Below are 16,067 nucleotides of genomic sequence, written 5' to 3' on the forward strand. Positions count from 1 at the left end.
CCTTGTGCTAATGAGAATAGGGTAGATCCCTCTGCACTGTGACTACCTTTCAGATATTTGTAGACTGCTATTAAATCTCCCCTCAGCCTTCTCTTCTGCAAACTAAACAATCCCAATTCTTTTAGCCGCTCCTCGAACTTCAGCATTGCAAGGCAACAGTGCTAACCACTGAGCCACCTTTTTCCATTTTAGATCATTTCTAGCACATACATTTGCATTTAAAATTATTTTGTCACTAAATAGACCCATCTTTTTAGATGCCCTACTAAATGTAAACCAGTGGGTTCCACAATCTGCCCAACAGACCCATTTTATAGTGATTTAGGATGCGCACGCTATGTCAATGAGCATGCCCCCTCAGAGACATGTCCAGTAATTGGTAAATGATGGAAATTGCTGTAGTTACTGTAATTCTTCTGTTCTATGATGTTTTATAACAGATCCAATCTGATAAGTACTGGGTCTAGATGAAGATAATGTTTGCTGTATGGGATCACCTGAACACTTTGATTATTTTATTCTTCCTGTTTTCCTGATGTTTGTTATATAGTATCCTGGGTGAGCCATAATGTTGGTGGTGTGGATAGAAAGAAGGTAAAGCACAGGTTAAAGAAGATGTTAATGAAGAGGCCTACGCTCCAGACCTTACAAGAGAAAGGGCTTATAAAAGGTTAGTTTGTAAATGGAATAGCTCACATGAAAAGCTTCAAAAAGACGCTATTATAATATATACATCCATATGTCAAAATTGAAATTGAGTACGAATAGATAAGAAAATCTGTAAAACATCGAATACAAACATGAATAACAAATGTATCTGAACAAGAGGCTGCAAACTGATCAGTCATAGAACAATGCAGCCATATAATGTGCAATAGGGCTTAAGTAAATCTAATAGAAAACGAATTTTTGTTTAAGTAAGAATATAACCGGTGATGCAAAGCATTTCCCCTAGTCAGGCTCTGTGCTAATAACATGCCTGTAATTTTATGCAATGCTTATATTCCTTCATTGACTACTTTCTCCCTTTATTAATGCTCATATCAATCATGTGACTGCAGCTTACTATATACATTCATACAGATGTGACAAGATCAAATTTGATCTCAGTTTGATAATGGAACAATCAATAATTTCTCTTGACATCCATTTCTAGAGAATAGCATGCAATATTGACTTTCAGTGAACACCAGCTTTGGGCGTGTAAATACTTTATCCATCAGATCAGATGAAGATGGCCAGATTTGGTTTAGGTGGAACCACTATGGGATCGCAACTCAAGTTACCAAATGTATAACAGGGGTATGGATTGTAGCATCACAGAAAGGACAGCGCAGACTTACAATTGTGGTCCTGCAGCACCAGATCTCACTTCGATACACTGAATTGACTTTCGATTTCCTGGTTGAGGTGTCTTAGATACAGCTCTTGGAAGGTAGAGCCTTACATACTATCTAGGAGCAAAACCTCCTATACATGGGTACAGGGGCGTAACTTGAGTGGATGCAGAGGGTGCAGTTGGACTGGGGCCCAGGAGTCTTAGGGGGGGCCCATAAGCACTGGCATCATTATTGAGATTGCAGTTTCCATCTGGCCCATAAGCCAAGGAGACCCACAGATTAGTCTAACAACATTAAGTGTGATTAAACTCCTTGTTTCCCATAACCATCACTATCAAGAATTCGCTGTAGGGATGAGGTAGGGGGGCCCAGACAAAAGATTGCAGCAGGGCCCACAAGACTTTAGTTACACCACTGAGTACCTAACAATGGTTTCATGAAAGACATCTCACCTAGCCAACTAGAACCCACACTGTACTGATGAGGGGTAAAAACTCTGAAACTATATAGTCAAAGAGAATTTATTTTTCTAATACTAGTGTGGACTCGGATAACTAAAGTTACTTGTGGCGCTTTTGCTCTTGTGTTGATATAAAACATGGTCAGTGGTTAGTGGTGGTTAGAACTTTTTTAGACAGAGGTAAAGACTTTATACCTTTATTATTTTCTAATTTGATATGGAATCCTTCTCGATCCTGCAAGTAGAACTTTAAAGAACATCATAAACATACACGGTATCATTATGGAAATTCTAAAAAGTAGAGGCTGAAGACTCTCCATTGACCTCATTGTAGATGTCCATTTCATTACAGCTTGGTAACGATTGTTGTCTTCTGTAGATCAAGTATTTGGCTGCCGGTTGGACGCTCTTTGCTATCGAGAGCACAGTACAATCCCAAAGTTTGTGCGACTTTGCATAGAAGCAGTAAATGAAAAAGGTGCATATAAAATATTTGACTTCAACCTTTTTTTATATACAGTATACCTGATACTTAACCAGTTGTACTTTTGTCTGTTCCAGGGCTGGATGTAGATGGGATTTACAGGGTAAATGGAAATTTATCTATCATACAGAAACTAAGGTTCATTGTAGACAGAGGTAAGAAGTTTCATCTAGTATGTCAGTCCATTGAAGCATATTGAATTACTGTCACATCGTTTGGTTTGCCAGTTGAGTCTAGTTTTTACTTTTTTTTATGAAGAGAAACAAAATGTCAGTCCATTTTCCCCAGTCTGAACCTGGGCTTCATTGTGTAACCCACATAGGGCTTAATGATCAATAGACTGACATGTTATTTTACAGAGAGGGCAGTAACAACAGATGGACGATACCTTTTTCCGGAACAGCTCTCCCAAGGTAGATCTTTATGTCCTGATGCCAAGCCTGTGCACGTCCTAGCTGATATGCCCAATAACTCCCCGCTGCCTTGTCTGCAATATCTGCTTTTGTCTGACAAATGTGCGTCTGATAGTACCGTGTTATTATTGGCTTTGCCTTATTTGTATGGTCTATAACAATTTTTTGCCGTTTGCTGTTAGAAAAGGTTGGTCAGAAGAAACCAGCTCTGTAAAAATGTCCACATTGTAATTTCTATATGTCTAAGGATTATTAGATTTGGGGTCTAATTTTCCAAATCCTTCATATTTTGTCCTCACAAATTGGCTTTGAGTCCTAGGGTTAGAGACCATTCGGGACCACTCCTCTATACAGGGGATTTTAGACATTAATATATGGCACAATGTACACTTGTCTTAAAGGGAGTCTGCCACCAGAACCCAGCATATATATTAACCCTGCCCCACATATAGAAAGGGTAGGGTTCCCGGAATCTAACAGCACCGATTCACAAGGGGAAGAAACTGTTTGGTTCAGGTGACCCTAGCCTATCTATCTGCATGGATGGATTGATATGGTGGGCTCTGGTGACATACTTCCATTAACAAGCACAACTGCAATGGTGCACAATTTTATGGCTCCACACAGCTCTGCTGCATCTAATACCTCACAGCATAGTCAGTGCCATCCCTCACCTCTGCTACTGCTAAATCACCCCCATACAGACATAACAGGCACTGGAATTGAGATCTACAGTAGTTCAGCCATAATTGAGTTGGATACAGACAGGTCTTTTACTATCATGTTTTTTTGTTACTGATATCCCTGAACAAACCTGTCAGTCACATAATATTGTCTGTATATTTTCTGTGTACTACAGTATATATGCTGTATATATGCTATATACTATATTACTTATTTCATGTTCAGTTGTCAGTTGTTTAGATATTATCTTTGTGCCTTATTAATATATTTCAGCATGTTCTTTTCATCTCCAATGGCTAACAATCTCTTATCTTTTCTGATCAAATCTCTATTTGACATAAATAAAATCTTATTATAATTATAGATGTTATTATAACAAGCTTAAATGGCACACAATGGCACATTTAAAGGAAGAATTACATGACTCTCCTGGTGTTTATATAAATGGAACAAATAGAAGTCCACATGCTTGCCGATGTATTATCTGTTCTAAAAGTGTCTGCCACAAATCTGTCGTGTATGAATATACACTTTGTGTTCCTTTTCGTTAAAAGGGTTATCCAGGAATTACAGGTTTCTGCAAGGAGGCTGGGGTAGGTGAAAAATAAAAACAAATAATACTAGTGACAGTGCCTCGAGGCATGTGATTGACCTCAGCGGCCTAAGGAAAGGAACTGGGATGTCACAGGTGATGTATATGAGGCCGCTGAGGCTGTTGATTATCCTAAGAGGTCACGAGCAATGAGAACTTTCGCCGGAACAAGCCTTGGAAAGCGGTGGCATAACAACAGAGACAGGTGAGTATGGTGTTTTTTTTTTGTTTTTTTTTTCACCTTCCCTGGAGAACCTGTAATTCCTCGACAACCCCTTTAAGCTGAGGCCCCACATGGCGGAAACGCAACATTTTTCATTGCAGATTTTGCTGCATTTTTTTGAGCCAAAGTCAGGCATGGATTTACAGAAAGGAAACATCTAAGGGGGCATTCACACTATGTAACGCCTGCGTGTATCACAGCCGTACACGCCGGCGTTACAGCAGGGCTGCCGAACACTTCCCATTCATTTCTATGGGAGCCGGCATGCGAGCGCTCCCCATAGAAATGAATGGGCTGCTTCTTTCACTGCGAGCAGTCCCATTGAAGTGAATGGGAAGTGCCGGCGTATACGGCAAGCTCTGCTCATGCTGAGCCGTACACGCCGGCACTTCCCATTCACTTCAATGGGACTGCTCGCAGTGAAAGAAGCAGCCCATTCACTTCTATGGGGAGCGGTCACATGCCGGCTCCCATAGAAATGAATGGAACTGCTTTATACACCGCTTATTCTGAACGTGTTTTACGTTCAGAATAAGCTTCAGTATACGTAGTGTGAATGCCCCCTATGAGCTTCCTTTATATTATCCATATTATTATTCTGTTTCAAGCCAATCCTGACTTTGGCTCAAAAAACTGCAGCAAAATCTGCTGCAACAAATACTGCGTTTCCGCAACGTAGGGCCTCAGCATTAATATTCCTTCTTTACTATGTGAAATGTTGTTGTAAATTCTTGTTTTAGTTGACTCTGCATTTCTCTAGTATATGACACTAAAAATCTGAAAGGTGAAAAAGCACTGGCAGCATGGTGGTTCAGTGGATATAGCACTGTAGCGCTGGAGTCCTGGGTTCAAATCCTTCATGGACAACATCTGCAAGGAGATTGTATGTTTTCCCTGTATTTGTGTGGGTTTCCTCCCACACTCCAAAGATATACTGATGGTGGGGGGACAAACCCCCCCACCAAAAACACTGAGTCGGTGGCTGTCAGATAGCAGTGCTCTGAATACAATTCTGGAAGGCAGTAGCAGGTATTGTTTTATCTAGACCAGTAAAATATAATTCACATAATGGAAAGTATTTGCAACATTTCAGTATAGATTGAAATTAATAGGATTTAATGGTGAGAATTTATTAAGACTGATGTTCTCTATGCCAGTCTTAATCCATTCCCCTGCTGGCACAAGCTGCACCTGAATTATTAAGAGGCTTGGAATTGAAATCTATGTCTGTCAGGAGCTGGCATAGATTTCAGGTATTACTCATGCTGGCTTTTTAGCGTGAGATAAATCTGTTGACCCGCCTTGATGTCAAGTGTGGCATGGAAGTAATGATGTGATGCAGTGGCACAGTTTTGGTGCAAGAGAGCTCCGTGTACTAAAGATGCACAACATTTACACCCATCTACACCAGAGAATTGTACACATGGGTTAGTAAGAGCCCCCCAATGTCTTTCTCTCATGACACACAAGGGCTTTTTCTATAAGATTGTCATTTGTTTTTTTCTGAATTGATGCAGAGGAGAAGTTGGACTTGAACAGCCCTGACTGGGAAGATATTCACGTCATCACAGGAGCTCTGAAAATGTTCTTCCGAGAACTTCCAGAGCCTGTTATCCCTTTCTGCTTCTTTGATGAGTTTATAGCGGCTGTTCGTAAGTACATATGAAAAATTATAACCAAAAACCTGTAATAATCTATAACATGGTAATAATCTATGCAACAGGGATTCTCATTTTTTCCACCAATGGGCAACCTGTGAAATAAAACTCCTTCCTTGGAGCCCCAATTCATTACCTTCCATTTTGTAAAGGCTAATTTAAGTAATAGTTTAGCAAAAAATATGAAGAATTGTCACTGCTCACCTGATATGAAAAATACAATTGACTCCACTTGGTTGTGATGCACAGGAAACATCTCCCTGGGCTCAAGAGAATAAAAAAAAAATATCCACCAGAATAGAAAAAATCCAGATGACGATCTCCATATAAAATTTAACTTTTCATATGAGTAAGGGGTTCCAGTACCCTGAAACCTGTAAACTCATTATTTTTATGGATTGCATGACCATGTACTGATTTTTTTTATTTTTGGTTTAAAGAGTAAAAGTTACATTTTCTACGGAGAGTGTTGTCTGTTTCCGGGTTCTTTATACTCTGTTGCATATCTAAGTAATAAAGTAACAGAGAAAAACTATTGCAAGCAGAATAATATATGGACAGACAGTATAAATAATATAAATTGTGTTCGAAAGTGCCTCATAATTAATTGAAAGATCAGAACACTAAATATATTTAGACCCAATACCTCTAAATTACCGTATTTTTCGGACTATGAGGCGAAAATGGGGTTGTCATATAGTCTGAATGCATCACCCCCCTTCTTCCTGGCATCTGCTGTGCTATTACAGTGGATGTTGGGTCTGTAAAGATGATGGCGGCTGCTTTGCTGCAGACCTACCGGGTCTCCGCTGTAATGTACAGTGGAGACCCAAAAGCTAATGCCCATGATCAGAGTCCACTCTAGTTGCGAGCATTATTACCTGTAAACCCCCCAAACTGTCCCTGGGGCTGTGGGTACCTCTTAAGTTACAGGCTGGCTCCTGTGCAGCGAGATCGCAGGAGCTGACCTGTTTCTGCGACAGCCAGGAGCCTAATGAAGCCTGTCATAGTAATATCACTATTGCGGCTGAAAAACAAGCCTCCCATTGACTTCAATGGGTTCCGTTTTCTGCTAGCAGAAAAAGGAACCCATTGAAGTCAATGGGAGGCTTGCTTTTCAGCGCTGAAATTCCACACCAAATTCCTCACCATTTTCCTCCTTGTGAATGGACCCTTAGACCACTAAATACATCACCAGACCAGACCCCTGACAATATGCCAAAATAATTCAGACCCCAGATCAAAGGTCGGGCTTTTAAATCAGATCTGTCCCAGATTAATGTCTACATACAGTGTAATAATCTGAGTAGGCAGCCATTACCCAGTGTGACTATTCTTAGGGCTTGTACCAATATGTATTGCTATTTGCTGGCACTTGTGCCTGATATTGTTGGACTGCTCTGGTGGTGAGAACATTATGGGTGTTCACCTTTGGCACAATGTATGTATATTATTCTGAGTTGCTAAAATCTTTTGATTGTTAATTAATTAAATAGCAATTGTTTTTTATTTTTATTTCTGAACAGAAGTGACTGATGTAAAAGAAAAAGTGCAACTCTTGAAGGAACTAGTGAGAAATCTTCCAGAAACGAACCATGACACCTTGAACTACATAATATGCCATCTCAACAGGTATGGGTGAGGGCAATAACACAATATCTAATCTAGGAAAACAAGTAATCTAAGCAAAATTAAAATATATGTACTTCTCCTAATCTCAGCTTGGATAAGTAGATAGGGCCTGGTATATTCTTAAAAGTACAATATCGTAGAAGATTCCGGTAGAGAATTATTTTGATACCATAGATGAGTAATACAGTGAGATTCTTTTTCACAGAAATTTAACTTTTAGAATTTTTGTTTTTTTTCTGCTGTTAGCCTGCAGATGGCGCCAGAGTAGCAGCACCGTTTCAAGTAAATTACATATTTATTTAACATGTTATGAGAATCTTTTTGCCTATGACAAATTCTGTAGTTTATGAATGTGATATTGTAGATTACTATAAATTGAGTGGGAAGTATAGAAAGTATATGGAGCCTGCTTAGCACCAAATTGTTACTTTGTATTTGTTATACTTGTGTCTTCCTTACTGCCTTTCTACCGTCATGTCAAACTTTGTATTTAAGCAAACATAAGTTATCTTTACTTGGAATTCATAGTTCTGGGATACAAAAGTTTCATCACCCACTCCTCAGTTCCAAAAGGGTTTATATACTGTATGTTACAGCTATACGTGTAAGTAGTCTAAGGAGATTAGCAGAGGTCACATTAAGAAACTTCTCAAGACCGATGGGCAGGAGCTGGCCATGAAGCTCCTGGGAAGAAATTACATATGACAGTTACACATATAGCTAAAGTCCTTTACGTACTTTTAAATATTAAAGGGGTTGTCGAGAGTCAGACCAATATTGACAGACAAATGTTATTATTTGTTTAATGAAAATTTGTAACAATGCAAAAAATATACTTTCTGTATCAATTCTGTATGTTTCTCTAGATCTCTGCTTGCTGTCATTAATTCTGCGTACTCCCAGTGGGTAAAAATCAGTCCATAGTGATGTGATGGACAGGCCATGGTCATGTGATGTGATGGACAGGCCATGGTCATGTGATGGACGCACAGGAGCACGGCTCGTTACAGTCGCAGTAATTAGAGCTACCTGGTAGCGAGCGGTGCACCCTTCATCACATGACCATGGAAAATTATAGAACATTTTAGTACACAAACAATAACATTTGTCCTTCAATATTTGTCTGAAACTGAACAACCCTTATAATATTCCCTTTTGGCCCTTGTTGTCGCCTTTTGCTCTGTGACTTTCTCTGCAGCATCTGATGAATTTTCAGAACTTTAAAGCCCTCTGATGTTTAAGGGACATGTTTCTGTTGAAAGCTTCGTTCATCATAGAGTTCTGACGTGAACCCCTGTTATGTAGGTATATAGAATAGAGTATTTCTGCAAATAGTCTGGACATAAAAATGACATGGACTTCATCATTAAATATAAGTAAACATTTAATGCTACTGACCCTTTAAGAACATTGTAACTGATGAAAACAACGGTCCTGGCCTTTAGCACTGTGCTATTGCATCACATTTTGGCAGTGCTGTGTAACCAGCTGAGAGAGCCCTGCTGTCCATAGTCCAGCTAGTGAGCAGGAAAGCAGGAAGCTGGGAATTGCTAAGTCTCAGAGGTATGTGTCAATCGGTGTGTAATCTTTGTTCATTGTGTTTCACAATATTTCTTACTTCTGTCAGGCTCACATATGTGTGCAATCTGATCTCTGGCCGCATAAGCCTTCATACATGATATGCTATTGGTCATTCTGTTGGCAATACCCTCATTATAATTGCAGCACATTTCGCATTTCTCCCTGAAGTAAGGCTGTGTACAGTACAGGGCACTCTGCCCCTCTATCCATTATTACTACTACTGGTTTCTATACATGTATTTTTGCCAGAAGTAACTGGAAATTGCAAAACAAATATCTGATAAAGTCCCAATTGGACTACAAATCCAGGTTATGATGTAGCTATAAAGACTCAGAAAAAGAAAAATCTGGGCAAAAACAGGAAATCTACTTCCTGTCTATAACTGACATCCTATCAGCAATAACACAAGAATCTAGTCAGAAGTAGTTAGACTCTCATTACTTACTGTGAGCTCCGAGAGACTGCAGACTCCTCTCTGAGCAGTGTCAGCACAGAGCAGCAGATTGGTGTTTAAACATTCAGAGATTGTAAAAGAAAGCTGCCTCCCTACACCTCCTGTATTTGGTCTTCAGCCTGTTGGTTTCCAAAGATGAACCTTCCCTAGTAGCAGGGAGAAAACAGCAAATTGGCTAGGAGACAGACAACTAGTGGTAGAAAATGACAAGTTGTCTGAATAATTTGTGACCATTCAAAGCTCTGAGTACAGGGCAATGTCACAGGCAAATAATATTAAAACCATAGATACCATGTAACTTTAATTGTTTGCTAAAATTCTTGTATGGAATTGGTACAATGAAAATTTTAGTAAAACTCACATCTGTTTTTGATAAGGCTGTATGACCGTCATTGTCATCAACAAAAGGCCATGTTCGCACACCATGAATATACAGTATTCCACTGCAAAATTTTCTGAAAACCACTTCAAAATTTGCTTGTGTTATTAACAGTTTAGGGACCATGGGAAGAATATGCAAATCTGTCTTCCATGATGTAATTAGGAAGTCAGCTGCTGCCTCAGTGTTGCAAACCAATAGAGGGCGCTCACTGGAATGTGCAAGCCTGTCTTCCCTGATGTAGTTAGGAAGACAGAATTTCAGTGAAATAACCCAATAAAGGTTTGCTCCCTTTAAGCATCATGCTCGACCTTCCAAGAGGCCTTTGTTTTGCAATGACGCTGGTATTATTACCAGGTATAGTCTTTCAATTGAATTTCACTGAAATTCTGTCTTCCTAACTACATCAGGGAAGACAGGCTTACACATTCCAGTGAGCGCCCTCTATTGGTTTGCAACACTGAGGCAGCAGCTGACTTCCTAATTACATCATGGAAGACAGATTTGCATATTCTTCCCATGGTCCCTTGCGAAGTGGAGTGCTAAAGGCTTAATAAGTCTCCACAAACCTATATGGTGGTCTCTCCCCAAGGAGTGACAATATCCCCTTAGCAGTTTAGTGGTAAACATCTGCAGAAAATTTGCAAGGCACTCAGTATTATTAAAATCGTTATATGCTACCTAGGGTCTGTACTGTCAGGTAAGCAGTGTCAGACAGGAGCAGGCAAGGGGATCTCATTCAAAATTCCAGTCAGAGGTGGATGGTATCAGACCTCCCTTGTCTGTTTCTGCATGACACCACCCACTTGACAGTACAGAGCCTAAATAGCATATGAGGCACCGAAACTAACAACACTAATTGCTCAGTAACAGTGGGGGCTAGAGGAAAAATTCTAACTGTGCCAGGGTCATTAAAAGCAGCATCTATTAAAGAATGCAGAGAGTTGGGATTGGTGGAGGTGGTGAAAGTTCCTCCTTAAAGGGATTGTCTGAGATTAGTAAAAATTTAGACAAAATTGGTGTAAAATAACAAATAAGCATTACCTGTTGAACTGCCTGCCCCTCTAGAAGCTCCACTCTGGTCCTCCTTGTAGCACCAACATCCTATGGACAACACATGACTACTGCAACCAGAGCAGTACCAGTTTGTTTTTTACACCATGGCCCGTCTTACACCAATTCATGCTAATTTTGGACCACCCCATAATATGTACAGGAACATGCAACGTTTATATAGTACTGAACATGTGACTAACAATATTCACATGCTACATTCATGTCCATAAACATTTTCTCTGTATCAATGCAATAAAACATTGAAAAGTTTGTCAGAAGCATGACTAAGCCGGATGGTGGTATTTTTTAAACAAACACATATAAAGCAGGCCGCCCACAACTGTCCCACAGGGACTCTAGAAATGAGAAGCCATTAACCAAAAGCCCAGGTGATATTAATTTAGAATGAAGGCCGGTTCCTCCCCCAGCTGCAGAATAACTCAGATGTATTCTCATGCTACCAGAATGTGTCTTGTGTCAGAATCCGGAAATGACATCCTGTATTTAATACGTACAATAAGAATAAAATTCCCCTTGGCAGCCCGTACACTCCTGCATAGGGACTCACCGCCTTCCAGTTATGGAGCAAATGGATTGCACTACCTTTCCCCTAAATAACAAGTTAATGCTGAGTTATTTAGTAGTCATTTGTTTCTTTCTTATATGACTCAGTTATTGAATACGTTTTCAATTGCTCTGTTCAGGAAATCAAAAACAGACAGTCTCTCATCCAACCACAGAGCTGTAGTATAAAACATCCAAGATTTTTCCAAGGTTATAAACTCCCTTAAATAGGTATTGTCGTTTCTATAAGCATTGCATAAATGAATAATACAGGCGACTATAAGAAACTTTGTAATATATCTTATCAGAAAGTAATGTCTCTATCTGCTCTTATCAGGATGTTTCCCTGATTCCTGCACTCTACTAAAACGACTTTCACTTTAAAAATCTCTGTTCCATCCATATATACAGCAGGCAGACTGCCAGTCACATAACTCAGATTATTCATGTCTATAGGAGTCTATAGTGAGGGGAGGGGGAGGAGTTAGCAGGACGTGCAGGAGGTAAGAGAAGAAAGACAAACTTAGTCTGATGCTGGAGATTTCTATCACAACCAGTGTACTTTATATACATTAGTAAAGGTGGGTACTTCCCTAAACATGCCCTGCCTAGTGAAGGGGTGACTGAATTTGTGGTGGAATCCAACTGAAACATTCATTTCAATGGGAAGCAGTAGCTGATTTTTTCTGCCAGTGGAAAAATAAGCGTCCTGCTTGTTCTTTAGTCAGATTCCACCTGAGAACTCCTATTGAAATGAATGGGAGGCAGAAAATACACCTAGACCCCTCCTTCTTGGGATAGTATGCAGGAGAGATGTCAAGTTTTTTCTACGATGCTCCTGTCCTGCCTTCCTGCCTCCTTTTGCTGACATGAAGAAGACGTCCCCATTGGGATTTCGTCACTGGTTGCAGTTACTATAGCCTAGTACCTGCTCCTGGAAGTGTATGCTGAGGTGAGCAGGCAGGAGCAGGGCCCTTTGGGAAAGGAAGTGTTTGTCTTGTGCCAATGGGACATGTCACTAAAAAAGGAGGCTGGCTGGCTTTTGTCTGCAGTGCTGCAACCTGCCACCATTTACACTGAGCATTTCTGAACTGGTGGAGCTCGCACAGTGGAAGGACAGATGGTGCTCCATTTAAATTCATTATTTATGTACCAATGTATGGCTTCCTAGACCCATTACTCTTTGTCCTATCATTGTATTACTGTACTACTTGCTTGGAGCCATTGAAAACACAGAGTTCTGGCCTTGGCAGGAACGCTGCAGCAACAAGTGCTTGGCTATACATTACCTGCAAAGTGGTTGGGATTCTGGTTAATCTCATCCAAACATTGCAGAAAAAAAATCTGCTATGAAAAACCGCAGCATGTCCGCAGATGAAAACTCTGTAGACATTTTTTGTTAAAAACGCTGTAAAAAAATATGATGGTTTTTCTTTGCAGCGACTTGCTAAATGTTGCCTTAGCCTATATGCAGTGGCGTAACTACCGCCATAGCAGCGGAGGCAGCTGCCACAGGGCCTGGAACATTAGGGGCCCGGGGACAACCGCTACCGCTGCTATCATTATACTCGGGGGTCTTTTCGGACCTGAGGCAGACAGCGTAGGAGCCGGGGGACAGGTAAGTAACGGTAGTTTTTTATGTTTTTATTCCCCCGGGTCTCCGATTATTATACTTTGGGGTCTGAAAAGACCCCAGAGTATAATAATTGTTTATGGGTGTCCACAGTGGGGCATAATACTTCGTGCAGGGGCCACTATTGGGGATAATACTGTGTGCAGGAGCCACTATGGGGGATAATACTGTGTACAGGGTCACTATGGGGGATAATACTGTGTACAGGGGCCACTATGGGGTATAATACTGTGTGAAGGGGCCACTATGGGGCATAATAGAATGCGCATTAATTCGTATGAGGGGGTCGGTCGAGGTCTTCGGCGTCGGTGTTGGTGAGGGGGGGGGGCCCATGTCAAAAGTTCGCCACGGGGCCCCGCCATTCCTAGTTACGCCACTGCCTATATGTGTCCTAACTACATAGAAATGTTATATCACTTTACAGTGTTGAAAACATCCCATCAGTTTGATATCAATACATACCGTCATACTTGTACAACAGCAATGATATAATGTTATTTTGTCTAGTATGCTGCAATATAAGCCATATCAAATGCTTTGTCCTACTTTTGTACAGGGTATTTTTCTTAAAACTGTATTCTCTGCACCACATGACTGTAGTAAGGAGAAATTTTAATGGAGTAGTGGTTAAGCATGCGTGCCCCAATTACATTCAATGGGGGATATATATTGTACATTCTACCCAAGATTTTTGGTATTAAAAAGTTGTGAACCTCGAATTCTTCCCAATGGCATTTTTGCCCAACTCTTTTCTGTCAAGTGTGCTTGGTCAAGGCTTGATGGGGATCAGAAAAATGGCTGTAAGGCTGCATTCACACGGAGTAAACGCTGGCGTTTTTTGTGTGTTTTTTGCACATAGCGCCGCGTTTACGCCGCGTATACGCCGCGTTAACGCCGCGCTATTTAACGGTGGCGTTGCCCGGCGTTAACGCGGCGTATACGCGGCGTTAACGCGACGCTACGCGGCGTAAACGCGGCGCTATGTGCAAAAAACACACAAAAAACGCCAGCGTTTACTCCGTGTGAATGCAGCCAAAGACTACGCCAGCTACAGTTGGTGTAGATTTCACTCCAGGCACAAAACCTGGCAGAGGTTGCACCTCTTTTATGGATACATTAGTTGAATACACCAGTCTTCATAAATCTCCCCCTTTGTCTGTAGAGCTGGTGGAAACAGCTGAATGTTATACTCGGATTTCTGTGCCTATCCCATAGTCTCACAATTGCATTATACCCTGCACTTTTTACATTACATTTGTACATGTTATGTCCACAGTCGTTCTCCAAGGCAGTCTTGGCTGCTAAAGACTGAAGGACAAAGGGACTTTCTTCTTTTTATTAATTCCACATTGATTTTAATTGGTATCGTAAGAGTCAAAGTCAATCAAAACCCTCCTTGCCAAGGGTGATCTTGAGAACCCAACTGCTGTGTGTGGGCGATCACGGTACTGTAGATGTACAACGTGGAGTTTTTCACACACATTTACATGTAGGTCATGCAGTGGGAAGAAAGTAATAGGGGATCTAATTCTCTATTATAGTTAGTACAATGTATCTGCCTCGTACAAGTCATTTTCTGCCAAGAGAAGTACAATGGAATACAGTATATTGGCAGATTACATTACAGGCCGAATTACTTAAGAAATAGAACTTATTTTCTTGGTATTCTGGTTAACATTTATATTGAGTCATATTCAACTACGGTACTTCCTGCCTGCCAATGTACAAATATCTCTAGGGTTGCGAACAGCTGCAATGTCTACGTCCGTTCACTGGCCAGGTTAGCCTGTGTGATTCAGGGTCTACATGCCTGGCAAATTAAAGAGGGAAGTGACTAGGCCTAATTCTTCCTGCAAGAATATCAACGTCTTACAGGCAAACCACTGCAATCTGTCTTATCTAGAACTATAGCATTCATCTTTGTCCAATGAGTAATACAAGTGACCAGGTCAGTGACCAATACTGCATATTTTCTACTTGAAAGTACACAATGTATTGTCTTCTACCTTCTGGATTCAAATAGAATATTAAATCCATGGCTGTAATACAGTTGTGAAAAAAAGAAGTAAAATACGTGTATGCCTTTCACTTTCTTTATTGTTATTAGTTTAGTAAGATTTGTCTATGTTTGTCTAGTATTATAACATGGTTAACTATCAAGGAACATTTTATTAGTATCTAATGCAGAAATTCAGGAAATTCAGGGTTCACTTACTTTTTCTTGCATTTGTAATTATATTAGTTTTGTTTAGGACCTATCAATTTCTATGAGTGTATTCAGTATTTAAATATCAAAGATATTGAAATGAGGCCAGGAGTGATAGAGAAAGCCTGTGAGTTCCTATTCTGCGTATACAGTGGTTAGTAGGGCGAATACTTGGAGAGCTGTCAATCACTGTGTGTGGGTGGGAGTGGAAAAGACTCTCAGGCTTTCTAGGACTTCTAACTGAAATCCTAAACTGTGTACCCCAGGCTCAGCACCCCCCTATACCTCTTTTTGAGGTTACCTTCAGATAGGGTAGCATGGAAAATCTGACAGACCTTGTAGAGGGGATTCTTCTATTTCCAAACGTGCCAGTCTTATCCAGCTCTGATGCCCCATTTGAGCGTAAATTGCGATTTTTGTGATATGTAAATAAGAGAAGCTTTGGGCTTGTTTTAGCTTAGGGCTCGTTCACATCTGCGCCCGGTCTCCATTCATGCAGGTTTCCGTTTCCTGCACAAAACTGAGCAGGAGACGGAAACCTGCAGGACTCTTTCATACCCATTCATTTGAATGGGTTTGAAAGATGTCCGGCCGTGAGCGCCGGTGAGCGTTTTATGCTCTCCACCGCGAAACCGTTTTTTTAAAAATCGGACACAGAGTCGGACATGCAGTACTCTGTGTTCGATTTTAAAAAAAACAGTTTTGCG

The 16,067-nt window shown here is 40.6% G+C and overlaps 1 protein-coding gene across 1 annotated transcript in view; it reads left to right on the plus strand.

The window, feature by feature from the left end:
* Positions 1-16,067, plus strand: part of ARHGAP9 (Rho GTPase activating protein 9) — an 86,051-nt gene that overhangs the window by 65,694 nt on the left and 4,290 nt on the right. Inside the window, exons 13-18 of the mRNA XM_075265759.1 lie at positions 551-670; positions 2,180-2,278; positions 2,362-2,439; positions 2,644-2,697; positions 5,714-5,848; positions 7,381-7,486. Of these exons, the coding sequence (XP_075121860.1) occupies positions 551-670; positions 2,180-2,278; positions 2,362-2,439; positions 2,644-2,697; positions 5,714-5,848; positions 7,381-7,486 (592 nt within the window). The remainder of the gene's footprint in view (positions 1-550; positions 671-2,179; positions 2,279-2,361; positions 2,440-2,643; positions 2,698-5,713; positions 5,849-7,380; positions 7,487-16,067) is intronic.

Source organism: Leptodactylus fuscus, chromosome 2, assembly GCF_031893055.1.
Source record: "Leptodactylus fuscus isolate aLepFus1 chromosome 2, aLepFus1.hap2, whole genome shotgun sequence".
NCBI lineage: Eukaryota > Metazoa > Chordata > Amphibia > Anura > Leptodactylidae > Leptodactylus > Leptodactylus fuscus.